The 23,766-nt window shown below is 40.6% G+C and overlaps 2 protein-coding genes across 4 annotated transcripts in view; one reads left to right on the top strand and one right to left on the bottom strand.

The window, feature by feature from the left end:
* The window catches only part of LOC127423625 (actin filament-associated protein 1-like 2), a 64,343-nt gene that overhangs the window by 15,146 nt on the left and 25,431 nt on the right, over positions 1 to 23,766 (bottom strand). For both annotated transcript variants that reach the window (XM_051668092.1, XM_051668091.1), the window contains exons 2-5: positions 16,318 to 16,446; positions 13,635 to 13,700; positions 12,445 to 12,506; positions 1,352 to 1,460 (exon numbers count right to left, since the gene is read on the bottom strand). In XM_051668092.1, the coding sequence (XP_051524052.1) occupies positions 1,352 to 1,460; positions 12,445 to 12,506; positions 13,635 to 13,700; positions 16,318 to 16,446 (366 nt within the window). The remainder of the gene's footprint in view (positions 1 to 1,351; positions 1,461 to 12,444; positions 12,507 to 13,634; positions 13,701 to 16,317; positions 16,447 to 23,766) is intronic.
* On the top strand, positions 8,040 to 12,022 carry LOC127423631 (kelch repeat and BTB domain-containing protein 13-like). 2 transcript variants are annotated; one of them, XM_051668114.1, is made up of 2 exons: positions 8,040 to 8,415; positions 8,554 to 12,022. In XM_051668114.1, the coding sequence occupies exons 1-2, from the start codon at positions 8,145 to 8,147 to the stop codon at positions 9,657 to 9,659; spliced, it is 1,377 nt and encodes a 458-aa protein (XP_051524074.1). In that variant the 5' UTR covers positions 8,040 to 8,144; the 3' UTR covers positions 9,660 to 12,022. The 2 variants fall into 2 exon arrangements, with proteins under 2 accessions (XP_051524074.1, XP_051524073.1); XM_051668113.1 differs by having other exon boundaries at positions 8,040 to 12,022.

The raw sequence follows: 23,766 nt of genomic DNA, 5'->3' as shown, positions 1-23,766 counted from the left end.
AACCAGGCATGATGCAACAAGTTTTCACTGAGAGATACTTTGTCCTTAACCAATTAGAATATATTTGTTGTTTAATATACAGCTACACTGGTGGCCAAAAGTTTGGAATAATGTACAGATTTTGCTCTTATGTAAATAAATTGGTACTTTTATTCACCAAAGTGGCATTCAGCTGATCACAATGTAGTCAGGACAGTAATAATGTGAAAAATTACTATTACAATTTGAAAAAAAAAATGTTCAGAACTTCTTAAACTACTTCAAAGATTTCTCATCAAAAAATCCTCCACATGCAGCAATGACAGCTTTGCAGATCCTTAGCATTCTAGCTGTCAGTTTGTCCAGATACTCCGGTGACATTTCACCCCACACTTCCTGTAGCACTTGCTATAGATGTGGCTGTCTTGTCGGGCACTTCTCACACACCTTACATTCTAGCTGATCCCACAAAAGCTCAATGGGGTTAAGATCACTCTTTTTTTTTTTAAGATGGGGTTAATAACACTCTTTTCCAATTAACAGTTTCCAATGTCTGTGTTTCTTTGCCCACTCTAACCTTTTCTTTTTGTTTTTCTGTTTCAAATGTGGCTTTTTCTTTGCAATTCTTCCTATAAGGCCTGCACCCCTGAGTCTTCTCTTTACTGTTGTACATCAAAAGCGTTGATTGACTGATGAGTTTCTACAGAAAGCTATTTCATTTTTTGCCATTTTTGACCTAATATTGACCTTAAGACATGCCAGTCTATTGCATACTGTGGCAACTCAAAAACAAACACAAAGACAATGTTAAGCTTCCAACCAAATAGCTTTCAGCAGTGTCTGATATAATGGCAAGTGATTTTCTAGTACCAAATTAGCAATTTAGCATGATTACTCAAGGATAAGGTGTTGGAGTTATGGCTACTGGAAATGGGGCCTGTCTAGATTTGATCAAAAATGACTTTTTTCAAATAGTGATGGTGCTGTTTTTTTACATCAGTAATGTCCTGACTATACTTTGTGATCAGTTGAATGCCACTTTGGTGAATTAAAGTACCAATACACTTCCGAAACAGCAAAATCTGTACATTATTCCAAACTTTTGGCCACCAGTGTAAAATGAGTGGATTTTGAGCCAATGAGATTTCTGTGTGGGTGGGGCGAAAACTAGAAATTAAGCGACTGACAAAATTTCATGTTGCTTGTTACGATATTAGCTGATTAGAGCAAGAACTCAAATTAACATATAGAGATAGCTTTTATTGCTTGCAGCTTCATCACATTTCACCTGGTTAGGACAAGGTGTAAGATACATTTTTGTCACTTTATGTAATTAAATTAAGGGCTCATTTAGACCAAATAAGGAACTTACCATTGATGGTTGAGTCATAGGGTTGAGCCTCTTCATAGTATCCTTCACCCTCTATTGACGCTGGAGCAGGAGTTGGTGGTAGAGGAAAAGGATCCCTTCCTAGGTTGCACTGAGTGATAAAAAAAAATAAAAATAAAAATAAAGAAACTTTAGCATTATAATTTTCATAATTTCATTATATCATAATGACAAAGTTTTTGTTTTCCCTACTGAAAAGACCTAATTATATGTGGATGCTGGTGTTTCCGCAAGGCTTCTTAGTTACCTCAAAGTCAACATGAAACGGCATTTGCAACCCATTTTGTCTTCACAATCTGATGCATTTACAGTATGAGTACAGAATATTCAAAAATAAAAAATAAAATCTGTAGGGTAGATTTTGTACAGTAAATCAAAATCGTATTTAAGCCTCTACAATATTATGGTGATTTTTCTGTTAACATTATTTCCCCCACCTGCACAACCTAGGTAATTCAGGGGTGAAGCAAGTAAAGTAGTTGTTACTACTGATTATTTGAAATAATGTGCACATTAAGATGAAAAAAATGCATCAGGCTAAGATATTAAATAGGTTCAGTTCTGATTTAATGTTAACTTTTACAAGGATGACTTCCTTAGTCAAAAGCCATGCTGGTCAATCAGGTACTCCAGCTAAGTTTTGCTGCAATGCTATGCTGTTCCACCAGCTAGACCAGCATCAAACCAACATAAAACAGTCTGGACCAGCTTTACAGACACTTTTAAAAACATACAAGGTACAAAGTACAAACACATCATCACTGCAACTGAACATCTCTTTGTTACATACTCTCATGTAATGACTCAGATAAAGGGGCTCTCCAAAGATGTGCCTGCCAAGTCATTTGTGCACCTGTCTTTCATGTCGGCTTTCCTTTCTGGGTGACAGGGGATTCTTTCCTAAAACTGATCTCCCTCAGACCTCAGTCCTGCTCTGCTAGAATAGGAATTCCACACGTGTTTGCCTGCAGGAGTAATGGTTTTAAAAGGATGTGAAGTGAGTTTTGAGGTTTCCCAAATCAGCTGCTTCATAACATTACAAAATTCCCACTGATACCCACAAAGTGAGGATAGCCCCCGGGCAAACAGAACACTGAGTCTCTCCTATATATCCTCTCCCTGCTTTATATGACACAAAAACATACACACACAGAGGGCTGATTAGGGCTAGCAGTAGCTTGTGAACCATGAAGCTGAATGATGATGAAAGGTTGTAGACAGACAGCTGGAAGAATCTACTTTCACTTGCATTATACTTGTACCACGTGGTTTGATTGAAACTTCCTGCTTGGTTTGATTTTCTTGTGTTGTTCTAAAGCATAAGTGAGGTGAATAGGCAGGCTAAGTGATAGCAAGGCATGTACATAAATAACCAGACCACAAGGTTACAGGAAGTTGACAATAAAAGCTTGCCAGAGGGTCCACTGTAAGACCTGTATTACACAACATGCACAGGCAGTTTGTGAGCGAAGCAGCCGTAACTACAACAACAGGCTCCCATTGTGCTTTCACACTGTTTTTTCTTCTTTTTCTTTTTTTTCCCTTTTCTCTCAATTTGGAATGCCCAATTCCCAGGGTTGGGAGGGTTACTTTTGAAATGTATTCCACTACAGATTACAGAATATATGCTATAAAATGTAATTTGTAACATATTCCGTTAGATTATTCAAGGTCAGTAACGTATTCTAAATACTTTGGATTACTTCTTCAGCACTGGTAGATTTTTTCACTTGTTTTGACTATAAAAACTCTGCCAGTACAGTAAGATAAAATACACATGTTAAAAATACATTCTCTGAAAAACCTAAATATCTTATGCAGTGTTGTTTCTAAAACAAGATAAATCAAACTGATCTTTTTTAAGGATTTTTAGATATTTTTACAGGAAAACAATACAAAAATTATGATCAAGAATACGATTTTTGCCCTAATATCAAAGGTCTTACTAGAAAAAATAAATTCTGATCTAACGTCAATTTTCTTGATAAAAAGATCGTGCCTGGTAACGTGCATGTAAAATGGCTAGAAATAGCATTTAGCTTAGCGTAAAGCTGACAATTTACACAAAGTTTATTTCTATTTCTTGTGCTCCCAACTTACTTCAAACTTACTTCTCTGTCTGCTCGTATGAATGTAAAACTTCATAAGAAAGTGTTTCACCGCTGTTCAAATGCACTTTGGATCGCATAATTTATATGTATAAATGTTTTCCAACTGAAAGGACTAAATATTAAATGAAACAAATGACAATAAAATGCAAAGTAATCTCTTCAGTAATCAAAATACTTTTCGAATGTAACTGTATTCTAAATACCAATGATTTAAATTGTAGCTGTAGTGGAATACAGTTGCTTATATTTTGTATTTTAAATACATAATCCCGTTACATGTATTTCATTACTCCCCAACCCTGCCAATTCCTACTACTTAGTAGGTCCTCGTGGTGGCGCAGTTACTCACATCAATCTGAGTGGCAGAAGACAAGTCTCAGTTGCCTCCACTTCTGCGACAGTCAATCCACACATCTTATCACGTGGCTCGTTGTGCATGACACCGCAGAGACTCCGCATGTGGAGGCTCATGCTACCCTCTGCGATCCATGCACAACTTACCACGTGCCCCATTGAGAGCGAGAACCACTAATCGCGACCACGAGGAGGTTACCCCATGTGACTCTACCCTCCTTAGCAACTGAGCCAATTTGGTTGCTTAGAAGACCTGGCTGGAATCACTCAGCACACCCTGGATTTGAACTCGTGACTCCAGGGGTGGTAGTCAGTGCCAACACTCGCTGAGCTACCCAGGCCCCGCTTTCACACTGTTAACATTGCTACGTAACAGAGCGTCAGCTATATAAAGAAAACTAAGTAATTTCTGTATTACTACCTTGAGTATTTATTTTTATTATTGGCCTTAAATTATAAAATGCTTATCTGGACATTGAGAATAATTACAAACTTGATCATCATGAAATACAATTTACACGAGGAGGGGAACTACGTATATTTACATCAAAATGGTGATTAATCTGCATTAACAACTTAAATCATCTGTTTCAGTCACACTTACTGAATAGCAAGTGTTTTTGTGCATCTGTCACTATATTTGGAACTTGTGGAACCCAGCAGACATCTTTTTTCAAACAATGGGTGAATTGTTCAATCCAGTATTTTCTGTTCCTTCATAAAATCCTATGTTGGAAAAGTTTGTGTTGATAAACAGGCTAATAGGGCATTTAAGTATGTTTTCTGCTGAATTTACAACATGATCACTCTTGAACTCTGCATGTTGCCACCGAATGTTCCAGTACACTGACATCGCCCCCATTCTGCCAGGTTACTGACATGTGCCACTTCCAGTCAGACATGTTTTCATCAGTTCAAATGTGTATACCTTTTGCTGTGGTGCTACTGATAGTGTGACCAGTCTCATAATGAACAGTCTCAGAGACACAGGGAAAACATTGGTTCTGGTTCCATGGAAACCAGGAAGTGTTCACATTAACATAATCAATAATGAGGGCAATTCTGAGGTTGCATTTTCTTACTGATGGGAAGGTTTAGGGTTGGGGTTTTGATTAGGATATAAGGTTAATAAAATATGCATTCCTGTTGACTGTATTTCTTAATTTACAACTAAAAATAGCTTGCTTTACAACTCACTCGATGGACATTTCACCCGGAAACTAGAGCTCACATATGCCCATACGTTCAACAACACCTCCAGCTTCGGCCACTGGGGGCAGTGATTCAAATTTCATTAAGCACAGCCTGATTTCACAACATGATCACAAGGAAAGTCGGAATGTTGCTTCAGAATGTTCCAGTATCCTGAAGTCGGCCACATTCTGCCGAGTTACTGACAAGTGGCATCTCCCATCTGACATTTTTGCATTGGTTCAAATGTTTTTACCTTCTCCTGTGACGCAACATAAAGTGTGTTGTGTCAGCAGTGTGGGAGACCTGGATTCTCATCTTGTGTTAAAACCAGGAAGCGTTCGCATAATCAGTGAAGGTTCCATTTTCCCTCTAAGATTACATTTTCACTCCATTTACGATTAGGTTTAGTGTGGTGTTTGGGGAGAGTTAATAAAATCTGCATTCCTTTTCACTGTATTACAATCTTTACAGCTAAAACAACTCGCTTTTGCCGCCCATCTGTGGGAATTCCACCCGGAAATTGGAGCGCTTACGTGCCCTTACGTTCAAAAACACTTCCGATTGAGCGCTACAAATTTCGCTAAGCACAAAAAGTTCACTTTTTAACTAAGTTTTGGTGGGGAAAAGAGAGCAACCTCACACAGAGTGAAGCAGTCCAGGAAGATGTTGACTGAACTGAGTGGAAAGAATTGTTTTTCTCACAACGACCCCAACTCACACACACACACACACACACACATACAACCCCCACATTTCTCGCTGTGTACCTCCCTCGCTCCACTGACACTCTAACATAAAATCTCTGAAACAGAAAACAGTTTGCAGCTAGGAAAGCTGCTTCTGAGTCCTTAGGCATCTGACAATGATTAAAAAGAAAGTGAAGGCATTTTGGGGGGTAGCCTCCTCGCCCTCCAACTCAGTATCGCTTCTTCTGTGGCCACTGCCAGGGTTCAAGACCATGATCCAAAGCACATCCCAGTATCTCCATGACAACAGTTGGATCTGTTTATACATGGTCAAGTGGATTTAAAAAGAACAAAAGACAAATCCAAATTCAGACTGTTAGATCAAAGCAAGTACTGTATGTTGATACTGAACTCCACCCCAGTCTGTTTTCATATATAATCCACAAATCACCCCGCCTTCCTACTTTAAAAAAAAAAAAAAAAACACATTGAAATCCATTCGATATAGAAAGTATTTCAAGAGTGAGGCATAAATAACGATAGAGCGCCAGTCTTTAGGAATAAAGTGAAAAAAATTGCAAGTGGGCAGGAGACCAAATGAACACCCAGAACATGGAAAATCCCTCGCTCCCAAGCCAAAAATTCAGTGCTGAAAAAAACGTAACCAAGGCAGGCCAAAACAGTGCTGAGGTAGAGAGGGTACTAATGGAAAAGTCTTTAATAAAAAGACAGGGCAGACTCTGAACTACTATCATCACTTCATTTATGAGTCTCTGTCTATTTGAATAGTCAACTGACCCTTCGCTAAGCTCCACCCCCATGGTCATAGGAATGAATGGGAGATTGCCGTGATCGCCACAGTTTTTGGCAAAATATTCTCATAAATGAAATTGATCATATTCTTAAGTGGGCTGGAATGAAGAGTGACATTGTAAGGCAAATTGATCTGATGTTTTTTTGTAAAATAAATTGTTAAATTACACAGTAATTTGACTGAAAACTGTGGGGACTGTGAATCAGAATTGAGCCAAACGATTATCACAGTCACATAAAAAGAGAAAAGCGTCATTTAATGGCGATTACACACCTGATAATAACATTAGCATAAGTGAACAGAACTGCTCATAACGTCTCATAACACATTCACTATGATCCTGTGAACACTTTATTTACTATCGCCTTTACTAAGACCTGAATCAATCTGTAAATTAATTAATTTTAAGCTATTTGTTTTAATTTGCCTGGGAGCAAATGTAGGTGTCCTTGCTGATGTTATACGTGTTCATTGGGGAATGAGGAATGACACAGTTTAATCCATAGCATGTTTTTCTCAAGATTTATTATTATTATTTTTTTTTTAAAGAACGAAAAAACAATGCATGCATCCTTGCTGGGCACCTCTTGTCACTATTACAAGTGACCCCGTAACAACACGTATAAAAATTTTTGAATCATTTTGGTAAAATCCCGCAATAACTACCTAAAAAAAACATCACTCCCATAGACTTTCACTGGAAAACAGCAAACACGTGTCAGAGGAATGCCGGCCGGCAAAAGTTGCTAAAACAGGATTGGCCAGAAACACTTTTAAAGCAGGGCTTAGCGAAGGATCAATTACATGCTCAGTTAATACAGGGATTAAATTAAAATAAAGATGGTGAAAACAATGGTATAACTGATGGGATTTACATGAATCACTATAATAGGATTATGGATTTATAGACAGGTCTACTGTGGAAAATATAACAGAATGTCAGCATAATTCTTAAATTCACTTGTGTAATTACTGTAATTCAACTTGGTGTTAATTGAATTAAAGGGCTAGTTCACCCCAAAATAAAAAAATGTCATCATTTATTCACTCATGTTGAATTGTTTGACCCACCTAAACCCATTTGACTTTCTTACTCAAACGGGAGATTTTAAAAGGAATGACAGAAACTGACAGCCTCAGTCCTTTAATTGCATCTTTTTTCCATACTAACATTGAGGCTAACATTTTGCCAAACATCTTCTTTTGTGTTCCACAGAAGACAGTCATATGGGTTTGGAACTACATGAAGGTGAGTAAATGACAACAGCATTTTTATTTTTGGGTGATCTATCCCTTTAATGCAATTGAACCAATAATTATAATTGTATTTTTGGGTTTACTAACCTTTTAATTCTGCATTACATTGGAATTCTGTTCCTTTTCAATACCAGTGCCAATGACTTCTCACCACTATTTGATGCCTGTGACCACCCCTTTGCTATCTTTAGTGTGTTGCTATTTTCAGTACAGCAAGAGGTGCATGATGAGTGTGCACTGCTTGCACACTTCTGTTTACAAGTCAAGCTCAAACAAAACATAAACTAACCAGAACGTTGTCTATCTCTTTGGTTCGTGTACAGAGTCATTTGAGTACATACAAGCAGGATTGAGGTGTTATGGGTCCTCCCTGCAGTCTGGATCAGAGCAGGAATAGTGTGACCCGAATTGAAGACTCTGGGGAAGGACAAGACGAAGAGTCCACTAGAGTTCTGAGAGTTCGGGTAGAAGAGAGTGTTTTTCCCATTGACAGGGCCGTCCTGTGGCAGAAATGTGAGTATTTTCGTGCTCTCTTCCGCTCTGGGATGAAGGACAGCCAGCAGAGTGAGTTCCACTTGCAAGGAGGCCTGAAAGCGAGGGGTTTCCTCATCGCCATGGCTGTTTTCAGGGGTGAGCAACCTGTAATTCGGGACCCAGATGAGATTGTGGAGGCTGTTGAATGTGCAGCTTTTCTGCAAGTGGACGTCCTGGTCCAACACTTAACTGACATTCTTGATACTGACAACTGTATTCTTATGTACCATACAGCATCGGTGTACGGCCTATGGAGGTTGTTTCACAACGCTGCAGCGTTCATCCGTGATGCATATTTTGACCTGCAGGAAGCAGTCAAGGCACTTCCAGAGGATATGGTCTGCCACGTTGAGTCCTTGTCACCTGCATCATTCGTCGCTCTGGGAACCCATTCTCCCTCCATGAAGATACTGCAGGACTCCTACAGGACAGTGTTTTACCTTGATGAGAAACAGGGTGCTTGGAAATACCTGACTGATCTACCAACAGATGCCAGCACTTCCATGGCTGGGGTGGCCGTTGTGGGGAACCGTCTGTATATAGTCGGAGGTGTGCGAGGGGTAAGCAAGGAGACTGTAGACTTGAGTTTCAGTTATGACACAGAAACCAACACATGGAGTGTGTTTGATGGTCCTCAGCAGTCAAGGTACAACTTTACCTTGGTGGGTCACAATGAACACTTATACGCCATTGGAGGTGAGTTTGATAAAAGAATAATGTCCTCAGTAGAAGTATGTGATGTTTCCACAGGTGCTTGGACATTTTGTAAGCATGCACCTCGTTCTGTGGCTGGAGTGGCAAGTGCTGTTGCCAGACGTAGGATATTTGTATGTTTCTGGAAGCCTCCAGACACTACAGACATATATGAATATGTACCCAGCAATGATGAATGGACACTGACTACCACTATGGTCAAACCTCAGAGTTACGGACACTGCATGGTGGCTCATGGTGACAACCTGTATGTCATGAGGAATGGCCCCTGTGATGACTTCCTGCGCTGCCTTATGGACTGCTACAACATCACTACAGGACAATGGACGGCCATTCCAGGACACTATGTTAATAGTAGGGGCGCTCTTTTCACTGCTGTGGTGAGGGGGGACTCTGCGTTCACTGTGAATCGCAATTTGACCCTGGAATTCCTTATTTGTGGTGACAAGTGGAAGCCCCGCAGACAAATGATGGGTTTTCCAAAAAGTGGCTCGCTTTGGACCTGCTTACTCCGACTGCCAAAGAGCAAAGATATACAGAAGGAAATTGAAGAAGAGGAAGCAATGGTGATAGATGTAAATGTGGAAAGTGTAGAAGCTCTGGTAGAGGCTAATTATCCACCTTAGGGGTATTAGAGTTAGATGATTGTGTTTTTTCATTTGCATACCGGTGGGTTGCAACCCAAATATGGGTCGTAGTTCTACTCTGATAGGGCTGATGGGGAAAAATATGCCTAAATGCAATTAATAAAATGCAACTAACCATATAATAGTGCATTGTTAGGGTAGAAAAAAACAGTTAAAAGGGAGGAGAAAATGATTCTCATAGGTGTTGTTTTTGAGGTCAAAGGCTGTTCATCCAACCAAACTCAAATGTTATTTTGGTACAAGTTCATTTTTTCAAATTAAATTTTTGAGTGAACAATCACTTTAAGGACATTTGTACAACAAAAACTATATTGGATCTAGTGTGTGGTGTTGGGTCGCCACTTGATATCCATGATGCAAAATCTGGGTTATGAAGCAAAACCATTTGAGAACCAATGTCCTAAGCCAGGGGTGTCCAAAAGTTTTCTAATGGGGGCTAGATGCAGAAAAAACAAGCTGTTGCAGGCTGCAGTTTTGTAATAATTGAAAAAAAGGATATAGATGCTACTAGATTGCCACTATTCATATTGTATGCTTAATATTATGCAAGTTTTAATCATGCTATTCTTAAGAAAGGATAATTCTCTCACCAACAACACTTGTAATGGAACAGTGATGTGTCTTCACATTATTTTTTTCTTCATAGGCCTATAACATTTCTATACGAAATACTATACTGGGAAAGAGCTTCTGTTACTTTCACTTTCCTTGGATTTTGTGTTTTTTAATTATTTTCGTCCATTTAGTGTTACTGCAAAGCACATATAGAACTGCTACTGAGCAATGTTAGGTGTGACGCATCACAATAATTAGAACCAGATTATGTTCTCCAGACTTCATTTGCAAAAGAATTACTCTTTTTTTTAAAAATGTTTTATTATAGTTTGTTCTGTTGTTACTTGTGTTACAATTACAATTTTAATTTGATTAAAATGACTGCGATACAGTCACAGATGCGCACGTTCATTAAGCGCTCCCTTTTATGTCCTCACTCTCAAGTGGTGCTGAGAAGCCTGTGATTCATTCTTCTTGTTTCAACGAACATCAAATATAATCAATTCACAACAATTAAATAAACTTCCCAGTGCCACAGAGGACGTTCTGTGAGAATGTGCTTGGCTCGCACGTATTTGTGCGCACTCAATAAACTCAGTGCAGCCACTTGCGCTGCACAACGACATCTCTGCTCAGTTGTACGATGTGTGTTGTACAACACGAATACAATATCTACCCTGATACCAGTCCTATAACAAACGCATTGTTCTTTTTGCGTGATGCATCATCCAGACTCCTGTTGAAATCTGCCAGTGGATGAAGATGATGTCGACTGCATTGAGAATGCACTAGTGGAGACAATGCGCTGTGAAATGTGGCTGTACGTGATAGTGACATAGTGTTCAGAATATTAATTTAATATAATTTCCCATAGCAGGCCAAATTCTGTTGTATTTCAAAAATCTCATGTGGGCCGAATCAGAGCAGTCAGCTGTAGTTTGGACACCCCTGTTCTAAATAGTAAATGCCAGTAAATGTAATTTAGCATATTATCTATGTTAAAAAAAAAATAAATAAATAAAAAAATAAATAAGTAGGTGTGAACAATCTCTATTGTCTCTAGTTCTCAAACACTCTTGTGCATACAGTATGCACAAGCACAAGTGTCCATACTCTAACTGCGGTTCTCAGGCTTCTATAAACAGCTCCCAGATCGCTTTTGCAGCTGCTCTTAATCAGCTGCAGCACCCTGCAGATGGGTCTGAAGTTCAAAGTCTTCTCTGGAGAGCCCTAATACCCTCCATCCTCCTGTCTGTCTGTCTGTCTGACTGGAGGCTCCCACCCTGGGACTGGTACAGGAGCTACAAAGCATTTCAACACATAAAGACAAACATACCACCACTTTTTTGCTTCCTTTCTTCCATTTCTATCATTCGAAAAGATTACTATGTTGGCTTTTAGAGTAATTACTGTTTCTAAGCAAAGCAGAATGTATTATCAACCTGCAGGTCTTGTTGTTTGTCTTGTGTGTGGCTTATAAACAAAAACACACAGCTTCTTTTTGAGCATGAGAAACAGATACATAAAAGATACGTGGTCAGTACAAAAGCCAAAACTGATGATAAAGGACAGCAGTACCAACGTGTCTTGCATTGCAGTTAGTGAGATTTAATAGTAGATAATGCACAGTGTTGTGTTTGTATCATGCTCGCTACTGCAAAGACCAGCTTAGACAAGCTTGAATTTCCATGGTGGTCCAGAGTGGTTTATGATGGATTGGTACTGTTCTAGCTGATGGACTAGCATAGCTATCCCTGCTAAAAAAACAAAACAAAAAAACAGCTTAAACCAGCCTAACATGGTTTGCTGGTCTTGTTTCATGGTTTTAGAGGGCTTTTGGGCACTTGTTCACTAGACAAGCTGGCAAACCAACTTGCCGACCAGCTTAACACCAGCTTGGCCAGGATGGGAGACCAGCAAGACCATTTTAAACCAGGTAAGTCCAGCGAAACATCTAAGGCTGGTTTAAAATGTTTTTTCCCTGTAGGGATGCTGTTCACCAGCAAAACTTAATTGGTGTAGCTGGTTGACCAGCATGGTCTTTCTGTTGAAGCTGGTTGACCAAATAATTTTTAGCCAGCTAAAAAGCCTCATGGGAACACCAGCACAGTTGCTGGGGACCAGTTGCATAGCATCTCTGTGGTAATATGTTCTGTGAATAGTGTTTAAATGATGTGCAGCTATTGAAATGAAGCTAATGGGTACTCACTGGTCTGGGAGGAGGAAGTTCTGGTGGGTTACCTGGTTCTCTGTTGGCTTCTGATCTGTAGTCTGATGGGCATATAAACATATTTAAAGACATATAAAGAAAGACGTTATACATTTTCCTTTATACAGTACATTAATTTACATTTTAAGCTAAAATTCAGATGTTGATTAAAATAAAAGTCCATGGACATGTTATGAATTAACTACCCAATAATTCTGCTACTGTTTTTGCATATGCTAGTAACACAGCTCTGGTAATTTTGCATAGCCTGTGGCAGTCTATTTAGAGTTGATGGCCATATTCAGTTGCTTCCCATCAGACATTCCTTTGACTTCCTCTCCAAACGGTAACATCTGCGTTGCTGTAGGAACGTAAGGCTAATGCCAAACCCGCACAGCAAGGGCTAAGAGTCACCAACGAGTCAGGACACCATCAAGTGCTGCTTTTCATAGAAATTCAACGAAATCTCACCACTTTATTTCTCTGGTGGTCTAGGTGAGTTTGGACATTGCACCACATACCAGACACATAGCAGTTCAATTGTTCATTTTGATTATTTTTTTATCAGATGCAAATAATACCTTATATTTTCACATAAGTGCGGGGAATGATGAAAGCTCTTTATGAAACATAAATTACTTGAGTAAAAAGTCCTTCTTCATGGTTATGAACCTGAAAGAATGTTTCTCCTGACAAGCTTTTCTTTCTCGACAGTTTGTTTATTAAAAGAAGAGTTTTCCTGCATGATAGTCCTGTTGTGAATTTGATCAAAGAATGCCACTGCAGTTTACTCATGCATATGTCTCTTAGGGAAGATGGCTGTGAAATAAATGTTAAGTCTGGTTTTATTGTTACTCTCATTCTTCAGTGAAATCTAAACAAAGTTGCTTGGTCTCATATGGGGGTCTGGCAGAGAGAGAGAGAGGAGAGGACGGGAGTTACTGAGAAACAGACAGGAAATGGTGGGGGGAGGTGAAGGGGGAGAGGTGTTTAACACTTCAACCATAACCCAAACACCCCCCTGAAAACAGCACAAATTCACAGCAGGGCTGTCAAACAGCAAGGTAAACAACTGTGATAGGTGTAAGATAACTTTGCAGACTCATTTTTGTACTTGCACCTGCAAAAAAAATATCTACATACAGTATAACATTATTTAATGGTTATTGTAGTGAATAGTATGGACTCACCTTTCTCTGTTTTGCTTTGACCTGTGACGATGACTTTATTCATATAGATGTATTCTTCATCTTCTCCTGAAAAAAAAAAAGCCACGATTAAAAACATTATTACATATCTGAAATCTTCTTTATTAAAGTTCCTCATCGTTGTTTCTTAATCGTTCTCTCATGATGCAAAGATGTCACTTCAGATAACATATTTTTTTGTGATTTTGTGCTATAATGGCTCCATAAAGTATTTGGACACTTCAGCCATACTTACAAATGCATGAGTGTCATTGCATTACATAAAATATTGAACCAAGTTGCATTTATTTTAAAGAAAGGTAGCACAAACACACTTTTTAAGCAGGAAAAAAGGTTTTAAATTATAAAACAATAGATATACTCTAAAGTGATAGGCTGATATATTGGCCAAAGACGGGACCTGACTCACCTTAGGCGACTGCACTTGAAAATGCCCACTCGGCAGGAAAATAACTTGCAAGCACGCACAGATTTAAAGACTCAAATGTGAAAACATCCATAGCGACTTGCAAGCCAATGTTTTGGAAATCCACTTGCCGCAGCGCCACCGAAGTGATTTCCATAGCACGCGCAGCCTGAGGTGAAATTATGCTTTGTATACATTTGTATACATCTGCTCCAGATATCTTCTTTTTATATAATATTTGTATTATTAATTATATTTAAAATGTGTAAAATTAACATGACAGTAATTTTAGTACAGCCTTTGTAATAATATAAAGCCAAACGTAAATGTGTAAAAATGCTGAACAGTTTAATGGGGAAAAATATTGACCGACTAGTAATTCCAGAACCGTTTATTCGACAAGTCTCGCAAATCCCTAGTTGATATTACTGGAAAAATCAAGTTTTCTTAATTAAACATTACTTGAAATGTCAGGTTTTGGGCTCATAACTAAAATATATAAGTTCCTTGAACTTATTTTTCTTAAAAATCCATAAACGTAAGATTTTAAGTGTTAATAACTCAAAATATTTAGTACAAAATTGAGGCTATGGGGAATACCCACAATTTCCTGTGCTTGCATTATTTAATTATGTTTTTTTCAAAGGGAATATATGAGGAAAATCAAATAGTTGTTATTAAGAATTCCTAGAGGTTTAAGCTCTTTTGTAGTATTATTAATATGGTGTTTTGTTGCAAATAGGTGTTTTCGTGTGATGTCACCATGATATGTGTCCCCTTTGGTCATGTTGGATCCTGTTAACTATCTCAGTTCTTCTTGTGTATGTGCAACTTAAGTATAGGCATATATGCATTTCTGTGGTGAAATAAGTTTATTTAATGATTGATCTAGGATCAGTTATAATCTTTATTTATGCTGTGTTATTGTATGTGCTAAATTTAAGACCATTCAATTAAATGTATTAAGTTGAAACAACATTTAAATAGCAAATCTAAGTTAGGTTTACTTGCATTTAGTTACCTTAACTTAAAAAGTATATGAACACCAAATTAAGTTTAACTTAATTACACAAGTTTTGAAGATGCCATTACACAATTAAATTGAGGGAACGAGTTTACTCAGTCAATTAAGTAGAGTCAACTTATTAGGGTTTTTAGTGTGAGAACAGGTCTAGCATCATTACATTTGCAGATGCCACTTGGTTTGATATTATATAATATAATCTATGCAATGAATACATATATTTTTAAGTTTGGCCTAAGTGTATTAATACTTTTTGGAGCCACTATATGCAAATTTGCTAGAGTAAAGAAAATCTACTTGAATATGCAAGTAACCGTGCTTGGAAATTCTAGGTCTTCTATGACATTTCCTCCTCCTCTCTCCAATATGTAATGCTATTTAACCAACTCTTTCATCCCTCACTTATTTTTCTGAACATGTAATACATTTTTGTTATAGAGGCGAACAGTGAGAGTTTTGTGCTATACTTCCCTTGTGCAAGGTTCCAAAAGCATCTCCAGGGACCACTTCTTCTGTACACATCAAAGGCAGGGCAGTGGCTAACACAGAGAGGTCAAATTCTATCTTAATAAAAGTGCTGATTTAGTCCCAGCCAGGAGAAGTCTGTTTTATAGCACTTTCCTGGCTTTTGCAATCCACTTTTGTAGCTCTTTGGATCTTCATGATAATTCAGATAAACTGAATTCAGCATAAAGGGTGTACTGTTACCATGACAGATATGCAGAACATGGCAGTACACAGGTAACAAAGCTATCCAAGTGTCAAATACAGGCCAGTGCACTTTGATGTATTTATAAGAGGGTAAATAAAACCCTGCAATGAAGCTTAAATATGTTTTAACAGATTGGGATTTGGAGGATGGAAATGAAAGCTATTTATAAGATGCTACTCAAAGGAAGTGTGTGTCCCTGGAGGATAAAAACAGTCTTGGAAAATGATACAGTTTGGAGCCAGGGGAGGAAGTGCACAAGCCCAAGACCAGAACATGAAAAACCTACAGCCATGCTTGTGTGAAGAAAGAGGCACTTGCATGGACCAAAATTACGGACTGCTTAATAAGACAGCGCATAACAGATTCTCTAAATACAGAAGCTATAACTGTACAGCGAACTGTTACTCCTCGTGAGAACAATTTTCCTAAGCAAATGTTATGCTCAAATACACATCTATCTATCTATAAAACTTGAGGTGTTGTATGAAATGCCTGTTAAGGCATTGTGTTGTTATTAATTCACCATTGGAAGACTTGTAAGATTGCAGAAGTTCCATCAGCACGCCCTTTTGTACAATGGCATTTCCACTCAGTTTTTCTCCATCCAGGATCTTTAGGAACCTCTGCAGCTGCTCCAACAGCTGCTCCAGCACTGCAAACACACACATAAGATAGTCAGCTTTTTCTAAAGAAAAGCATCATGTCACTGCACTAGGTCTCCTGAACTAGGCTAAAGCTTGATTATGAGTATAATAATTATTATGCTGATAACAAATTAACTTACTATAAAAAGGGAAATATTCCTGTTTAATGTGTTCAGCATTATCTGCATTTTGGGAACTCAAATACAGCAATTCTCAGTGGGTGAGAAACGTGAAAATTACTGATGGCTGATAACATGAAAGTGAACCACCAGTGCTTGTTAAAGCCGAAGCTGTATTTTCTGATCTCAAGAGCGATTGTTAGACATTACAGCACACAGAAAAAAAAAATCAACCCACTAAAATTGAGAACATAAGTTTCATTGTTAAAAGTTTTGAATAAAATCAAAGTGTGCCAAAGTAACAAGTTCAGTGTACCTCTTAAACATTTTGAATTGACCTACTGATGAAGACAATTAAATTGAAACTCTGAAAAAACATAAAAAGGAGTAGAAATCACAGAAATTATTGTGTCAAGCTAAATCGATAAAAACAAAAATGTTGATGTTGTACAAAAATAAAATAATAATGAAAATACTTTTTACAAATTGTTTTCCATTTAAGTGAATCTTCTTAAACCAAATAAATTTCACTAAAATAACAACTTTTTTCTTATTATGTAAAATGCTCTGTTAGCTAACTGCTGTATCTTATGCTAATTGTTGACAACATCCAGAGTGCTTGGTCTATTGTGTTGTGTCTGTTTAAAGCTGTGTTAGCTGCAGGTTAAGGTCAAGGATAGGTCATGGCTGGGAAGAGGGCCAGTGCAGGGTGAATGGGGAAACTTTGTCACCCTGCCCTTTAATGTGGCCCATACACCCTGCAGGGGTCAACAGCAAACTGGGAAACCCAGATTTGACTATAAGGGACTAACTTTGTTCTTCTCGATCATAAATAATGCTGCATCAAGGGGCGTTCACACTGAATGAGTCTCTATGGGCGAGTTTCTGTGCGGCTGGTTGCTAGAAGGCAATTCCCACTCGATTTCAGGAGGTCTCAGGTGGTGGGTCATTGTCTGCACTCCCATTGGTAGTCACCACATTGCATTGCTGCTTATTTGCATGTTGCATTGCCAATGGTAATGAAACTGTCAGTAAAAATCAATGACTTCTAGTCATTCAGTGTGAACACCCCTTTAAAACACTCCTCTCCGGACAAGTGCTCAAAATAAAGGAAATGAAAGAAAAAGTATAGTCAGCCTGATTGTCTTGTGGTGTTAAATCATTAAAACTCCACATAAGGCAATGAAGCGCTTGCATATGAGCTAAATAGTCAACTAAATAGTCAATGAAACTCCCTGGAGCCACATTCCAAATGCCTTATCAAAAATGTGTTATTTGTCTTCATTTTGTCATATGAATGACACATGAGTGAGTGCTGGTTATTGGTTAATTTACTAACAGTCACTCTCCTGTTCATTTAAATATTTGTGTGCAGTCTGGACTTTCGGTCTGTCAGCTATTTAAAGGGATAGTTCACCCAAAAATGAAAATTGTCTCATCATTTACTCACCCTCATGCCATCCCAGATGTGTATGACTTTCTTTCTTCTGCACAACACAAACAAAGATTTTTTAGAAGAACATATCAGCTCTGTAGGTCCATACAATGCAAGTGAAGGGTGGCCAGAAATTTGAAGGTCCAAAAAGCATATAAAGGCATCATAAAAGTAATCTATACGACTCCAGTGGTTAAATCCATGTCTTCAGAAGTAATATGATAGGTGTGGGTGAGAAACAGATCAATATTTAAGTCCTTTTTTACTATATATGTCCACTTTCACTTCCACATTCTTCCTCTTATATTTTTGGCGATTCACATTCTTTGTGTATATAGCCACCTACTGGGTAAGGAGGAGAATTTAAAGTAAAAAAGGACTTGAATATTGATCTGTTTCTCACCCACACCAATCATATCACTTTGGATTTAACCACTGCAGTCGTATGGATTACTTTTATGATGCCTTTATGTGCTTTTTGGAGATTCAATGTTTTGGCCACCATTCACTTGCATTGTATGGACCTACAGAGCTGAAATATTCTTATAAAAATCTTCATTTGTGTCCTGCAGAAAGCAAAGAAAGTCATACACATCTGGGATGGCATGAGTGTTCTGGTGAGTAAATGATGAGAGAAAATTTTCATTTTTGGGTGAAGTATCCCTTTAAGTTAGCATCAGCATTCAGTCACAGTTATCACTTCAGCCGGGAGGACTTTGTGGCTCTTAAAATCTAAAAGGGATCAAAAATGTTTCTGAAGTATCAAGAACAATGAGCTGGGGATGAGAGATTATCTTTTTAGATAGGGACTGCAGACAGAACTAAAAAGCAAGACATGGGCAATGAATAAAACAGAACACAGGTGTCTTTGAAAACGCGTTTTTTAAAAGCTGATGTTTTTAATATGACACGGCATCTAAAAAAATGTGATGCTCCTGCGGGAGACACTGAAACACACTGAGATATGGCGCAACAGTCAAAGACATCCATCAAGCACATGACAGCGATAATATATAGCATCTTATAAAATGGATAGTTCCAGTCCTGGATGCTAATTGGTCAAATATAGCCATGCTAAAGTACAAAATATAGCAACAGCTGTGACATGAAAAATCTGTTCATCAAGATACTGTGTATCACTGTGCAGCACCCAATACAGACAAACTACTGTCATTAGTTTTACATGTCAGGGGTCTTCTAGCAGAAAGATGACATTTAATGAATTTGCTTAATAAAATAATATTTTTAAGACAATTTGTGCTGTTGATGATTTTATTATGTAGAAACCATTTTATAAAAGCAATAAAGCTCGTCTTCAGTTCTCAATATATTTACAATAAAGCTCTCATACATTGCTTAAATATAGACTCTAATCTAGTTTCTACTCGAGTGCAGTGGCCTACGAAACTACCAAATCCATGTTAATGTTTCCTTACTGTATGTATGCTGCTTGGCAGTGTTGTTTACTTTTCCTCTTTGTGTTAGAGGTTGTATTTTTGCCCTGTCTATAGGAAGGGACGGGCCCAACTTAGTTAAGTAATGCAACTCTGAGAAATATATAACTTTTTCCAGAAGCAGTGTCTCTACGAATATGATCTGCTAGTTGGACAACAGAAAGGGATGAATTCCTGCCATTAAATAATTAGGAATGTCTGTCATTTCATTGTAATACTGATGGGTTATGCACTGCCATGACTGAGGCAGACAATCTGTATAAGAATGTTTTTTTCCAACATAACCGATGAGCTGAATAACATTGATTTACACAAAACAACATGAAAAAAATCCTAATTTCCACATATAGGATTGTGGAAGCAATCCATAAGATTTGAAACCTAGATGGTTTATGACAGTAGTATTTTAGCATTACTAAAGCAAAGTGTAATTACTATGAAACTGAGATGTGCTTCAAGCAGGGGCGGTTCTAGACCATTTTGACAAGGCCAGGGTAGGGCCTGGTGTGCTTGAAGGGGGGCAACTCTATTATACCTTAAATGTCCCCTGTACACATATAAACATTTGTTTTGCTGTTTTAACCCTTTCCCACATAAATTCTAAATGATTTAATTGATCCCCCCCCCCCCCCAGCGTGATTTTTTTTCCAGCGGTTATTATACAGTGTATCAAATTTTAAATTCCAGTGTGATGCATCAAGCTTGTTACGTGACACTGGGCAGTCACATGACCGGTTCACAGCTGACTCGTCTTGCTTGGATCTGGAGGACAGATGTAGGTAAGCGATTCAAGTCATGTTTCGCTTTTTTTCTTCACTTTAAAACCTTCCTAATTGGTTTAAAACATTTATCAACTATAATAAATGTTTTAACCAATGGTTTATATTGACATTTATTTCTTTTATTTTCTCTGGCTTTGAATTTCGCTCCCACGTGCAACTTTTCCCCCAACGCATTACAGGATAGCTACTGGTGAGTACATTTATGTCTTTTTCGATTGAGAAGCTCACAAAATTATTTGCAAACACATGTAGACCATGATAAATGCATGAATAATAGGTTTATGATCTGTATTTATCATAGATTGTTGTAGTTTATGTAATGGCTCGTGCTGTTCATAGCTTGTGTAATATTGTAGGCATATTGCACATATCTAATGTTCCCTATCTGTCACTCACTCGAAGCTGTGTCGATGTATTGACACTAGGGGTCACTCTTGGGAGCCCCAAACACCTCTGCTTTTTGAAAAAAGGCCAATGGGAATTGGCAAGTGGAATTTGCATGCCACTCCCTCGGACATACGGGTATAAAAGGAGCTGGTATGCAACCACTCATTCAGATTTTCTCTTTGGAGCCGAGCTGAATTCATCCGCCGAGTTCATTCACCTCATCTGCTGGATTTACGGCACATTTCAGCGGCTTCTCCCCCTCTGCACCCGTGGAGTACAGAGAACGCCCCTGGGAGCTTCGAACAACAAAAAGAGCATATTCTAAAAAAGAGTATATTTTCAATTCTAAAAGAGCGGCACACACGGAACGCCTTTTTAAAGATGCCTTTCCATTTGTGTGTTATTCCTGATTGCAGTCGTTATCTCTCCGCTTCTGATGGCCACGATCACTGTCTTACGTGTCTGGGCGCTGCCCACGCGGAGACTTCTTTCGTGGATGGGTCTTGTCCTCATTGCGAGAACATGACCATGGCAACGTTGCGGTCGCGGCTTGCCTTCGTAAGAAAGCAAGATACCCCAGCGGCTCCCCGCCACGGTCCTTCTACCTACGGGAATGTGGCCATGTCGGTTAGCACTGGGGGTGATTTGGGGACTCCAATGGGACCACCTCCTCTGGGTAACCCCCCACGGACCTCCCATTCCTCAGCACGCTCACTTGCCCCGGTCGGGCTCTCGGATGAGACTGCTGGCTCGTCTCAGGGCGAGTTCGACCTCTTATTTGGGGCCCGGGAAGACAATGAGCTATCGAGCGCAGCATCGGAGAGCGGGCTCGTCCACTCTGACCCGGAGACTTCAGCTGGTGTGGTCGCCCAGTCTCAGGCCGATGCGGAGATGACGGACATGCTTTCCCGGGCAGCCCCGAGCGTCGGGCTAGAGTGGAACCCTCCCCTCTCCCCTGAACCCTCGCGGCTCAATGATTGGTTCCTGGGCCCAGAGCGCCGCTCACGGCCACACCCCGCCCCGGTTCCTTTCTTCCCGGAAGTGCATAAGGAGCTGAAAAGATCATGGGGGCACCTTTTACTACCCAGTCCCAATCTTTCAGCTCCCTTGCTCTCACTACCCTCGATGGTGGGGCGGCCAAGGGGTATTCGGTGATCCCCCAGGTGGATAAGGCGCCCGAAGCTCCCGTCCAGGGCCTGTAGGTTTACGTCGTCTCTGATGGCTAAGGCCTATGGTGCCACTGGACAAGCCGCCTCCGCCCTGCATGCCATGGCTCTCCTGCAGGTACACCAAGCCAAGGCGCAAAAAGAGCTGCACGAGGGTAGTTCTGACCCGGGATTGATGCAGGAACTGCGCTCGGCGACCGACCTCGCTCTCTGGGCGACGAAGGTCATGCTGCGGTCTCTCGGGCAGGCGATGTCCACCCTGGTGGTCCAGGAACGCCACCTTTGGCTCAATCTGGTCGACATGAGAGAGGCTGACAAGGCACAGTTCCTTGACGCCCCTATCTCCCAGGTTGGTCTGTTCGGCGACACCATCGAGGACTTTGCCCAGCAGTTCTTGGCAATGAAGCTGCAGACTGAGGCCATTCAACACATCCTGCCCCGGCGCGGCTCAAGACTCCACACCCCATCTGCTCATCGCCAAGGGCGTCATCCTGCAGCAACAGTACCGGCTCCGCCGCAGGCCACCCCCGTGGCACGGCCCCAGCGTGGAGCCCACAACAGGAAGACAGACGCCACCCACATCAGGTGCGCAGCATCGGCCACCAAGAACCCTAGGAAGGCCTCGAAGCACCCCTGAGACAGGCAAACCAGGGACGAGGAGACCCGCTTCTACGGAGCTGGTAGACAGACCACTCCATCCCCCGGTGGAAGGCCGGGAGGAGAATCTTTTGTTTCATTTTTCGCTGCATGCCCAAGAGGCTGCGGTACCCAAAACTTCAACAAAAGAGTGGTTTCCTTGTTCTCTGGGTCACATGTCAGGTGCGCTAGGCCGTCGTCATGACCGCTGTCCACCGTCCCATTTTGGCAGGTTTGGCACTCCAGCGGCAGACCCCCTGCCCCTGTGCGCCCAGCTGTGGCACAAACATGCCCACACCGGGTTGGTTCCAACGGACTGCAGGGACGATGTTCCTCTCCCCCCTCGACCAAACTTATGGTGGCCATCAGGAGCCAGGTAAATGCTTCGATGTCTCTGGACTCAGCATGGCCACTGGGTTCGAGCCCCCTCAACGTGGCGCATCAGGCTCTGCCCCGCCGCGAAGCCCCACCCGCCGGTACGTCCGACATGATTATCCCCTTGGTCCCCCTCGCCCGGAGTTTGGACGCGTGGCTTGCACTTTCCAACCCATCGCGATGGCTGACCCGGACCGTCCGACTCGGCTATGTGATTCAGTTCGCCAGGCACCCGCCCAGGTTCAGCGGCGTTCTCGCCCTTCACTGAGGTGAAGAGGACGCTACCTTGCGTGCGGAGATCGCTACCCTTCTACAGAAGGGTGCGATAGAGCCTGTCTCTCTGGCCGAGATGAAGAAGGGGTTTTACAGCCCCTACTTCATCGTACCGAAGAAAGGCAGTGGGTTGCAGCCAATCTTGGACCTACAAGTACTGAACCAGGCCTTGCACAGACTTCCATTCAAGATGCTGATGCAAAAATGCATTTTAGCAAGCATTGGGCATCAAGATTGGTTTGCGTCGGTAGACCTGAAGGACGCGTACTTCCATGTCTCGGTCTTACCTCGACACAGACCCTTCCTGCGGTTTGCTTTCAAGGGCCGGGCATACCAGTACAAGGTCCTCCCCTTCGGCCTATCCTTGTGTCTTCATGAAGGTCGCAGAGGCAGCCCTTGCACCGCTAAGGGAAGTGGGAATCCGCATCCTCAATTATCTCGATGACTGGCTAATCCTAGCTCACTCTTGGGATGTATTGTGTGCACACAGGGACCTGGTGCTCACGCACCTCAGCCGACTCTCCCCAGTTCGGACCATCTCTTTTCTTGGCTTGGAGTTGGACTCAAACTCAATGACAGCGCACCTCATGAACGAGCGTGCACAGTCAGTCCTGAACTGTCTGAAGGCATTCAGACAGAAGATGGTGGTTCCACTGAAACCTTTTCAGAGGCTCCTGGGGCATATGGCATCCTCAGCTGTG

The sequence above is a fragment of the Myxocyprinus asiaticus genome, chromosome 32 (genome assembly GCF_019703515.2).
Source record: "Myxocyprinus asiaticus isolate MX2 ecotype Aquarium Trade chromosome 32, UBuf_Myxa_2, whole genome shotgun sequence".
NCBI lineage: Eukaryota > Metazoa > Chordata > Actinopteri > Cypriniformes > Catostomidae > Myxocyprinus > Myxocyprinus asiaticus.
This window is presented reverse-complemented; position numbering and strand designations above follow the sequence as displayed.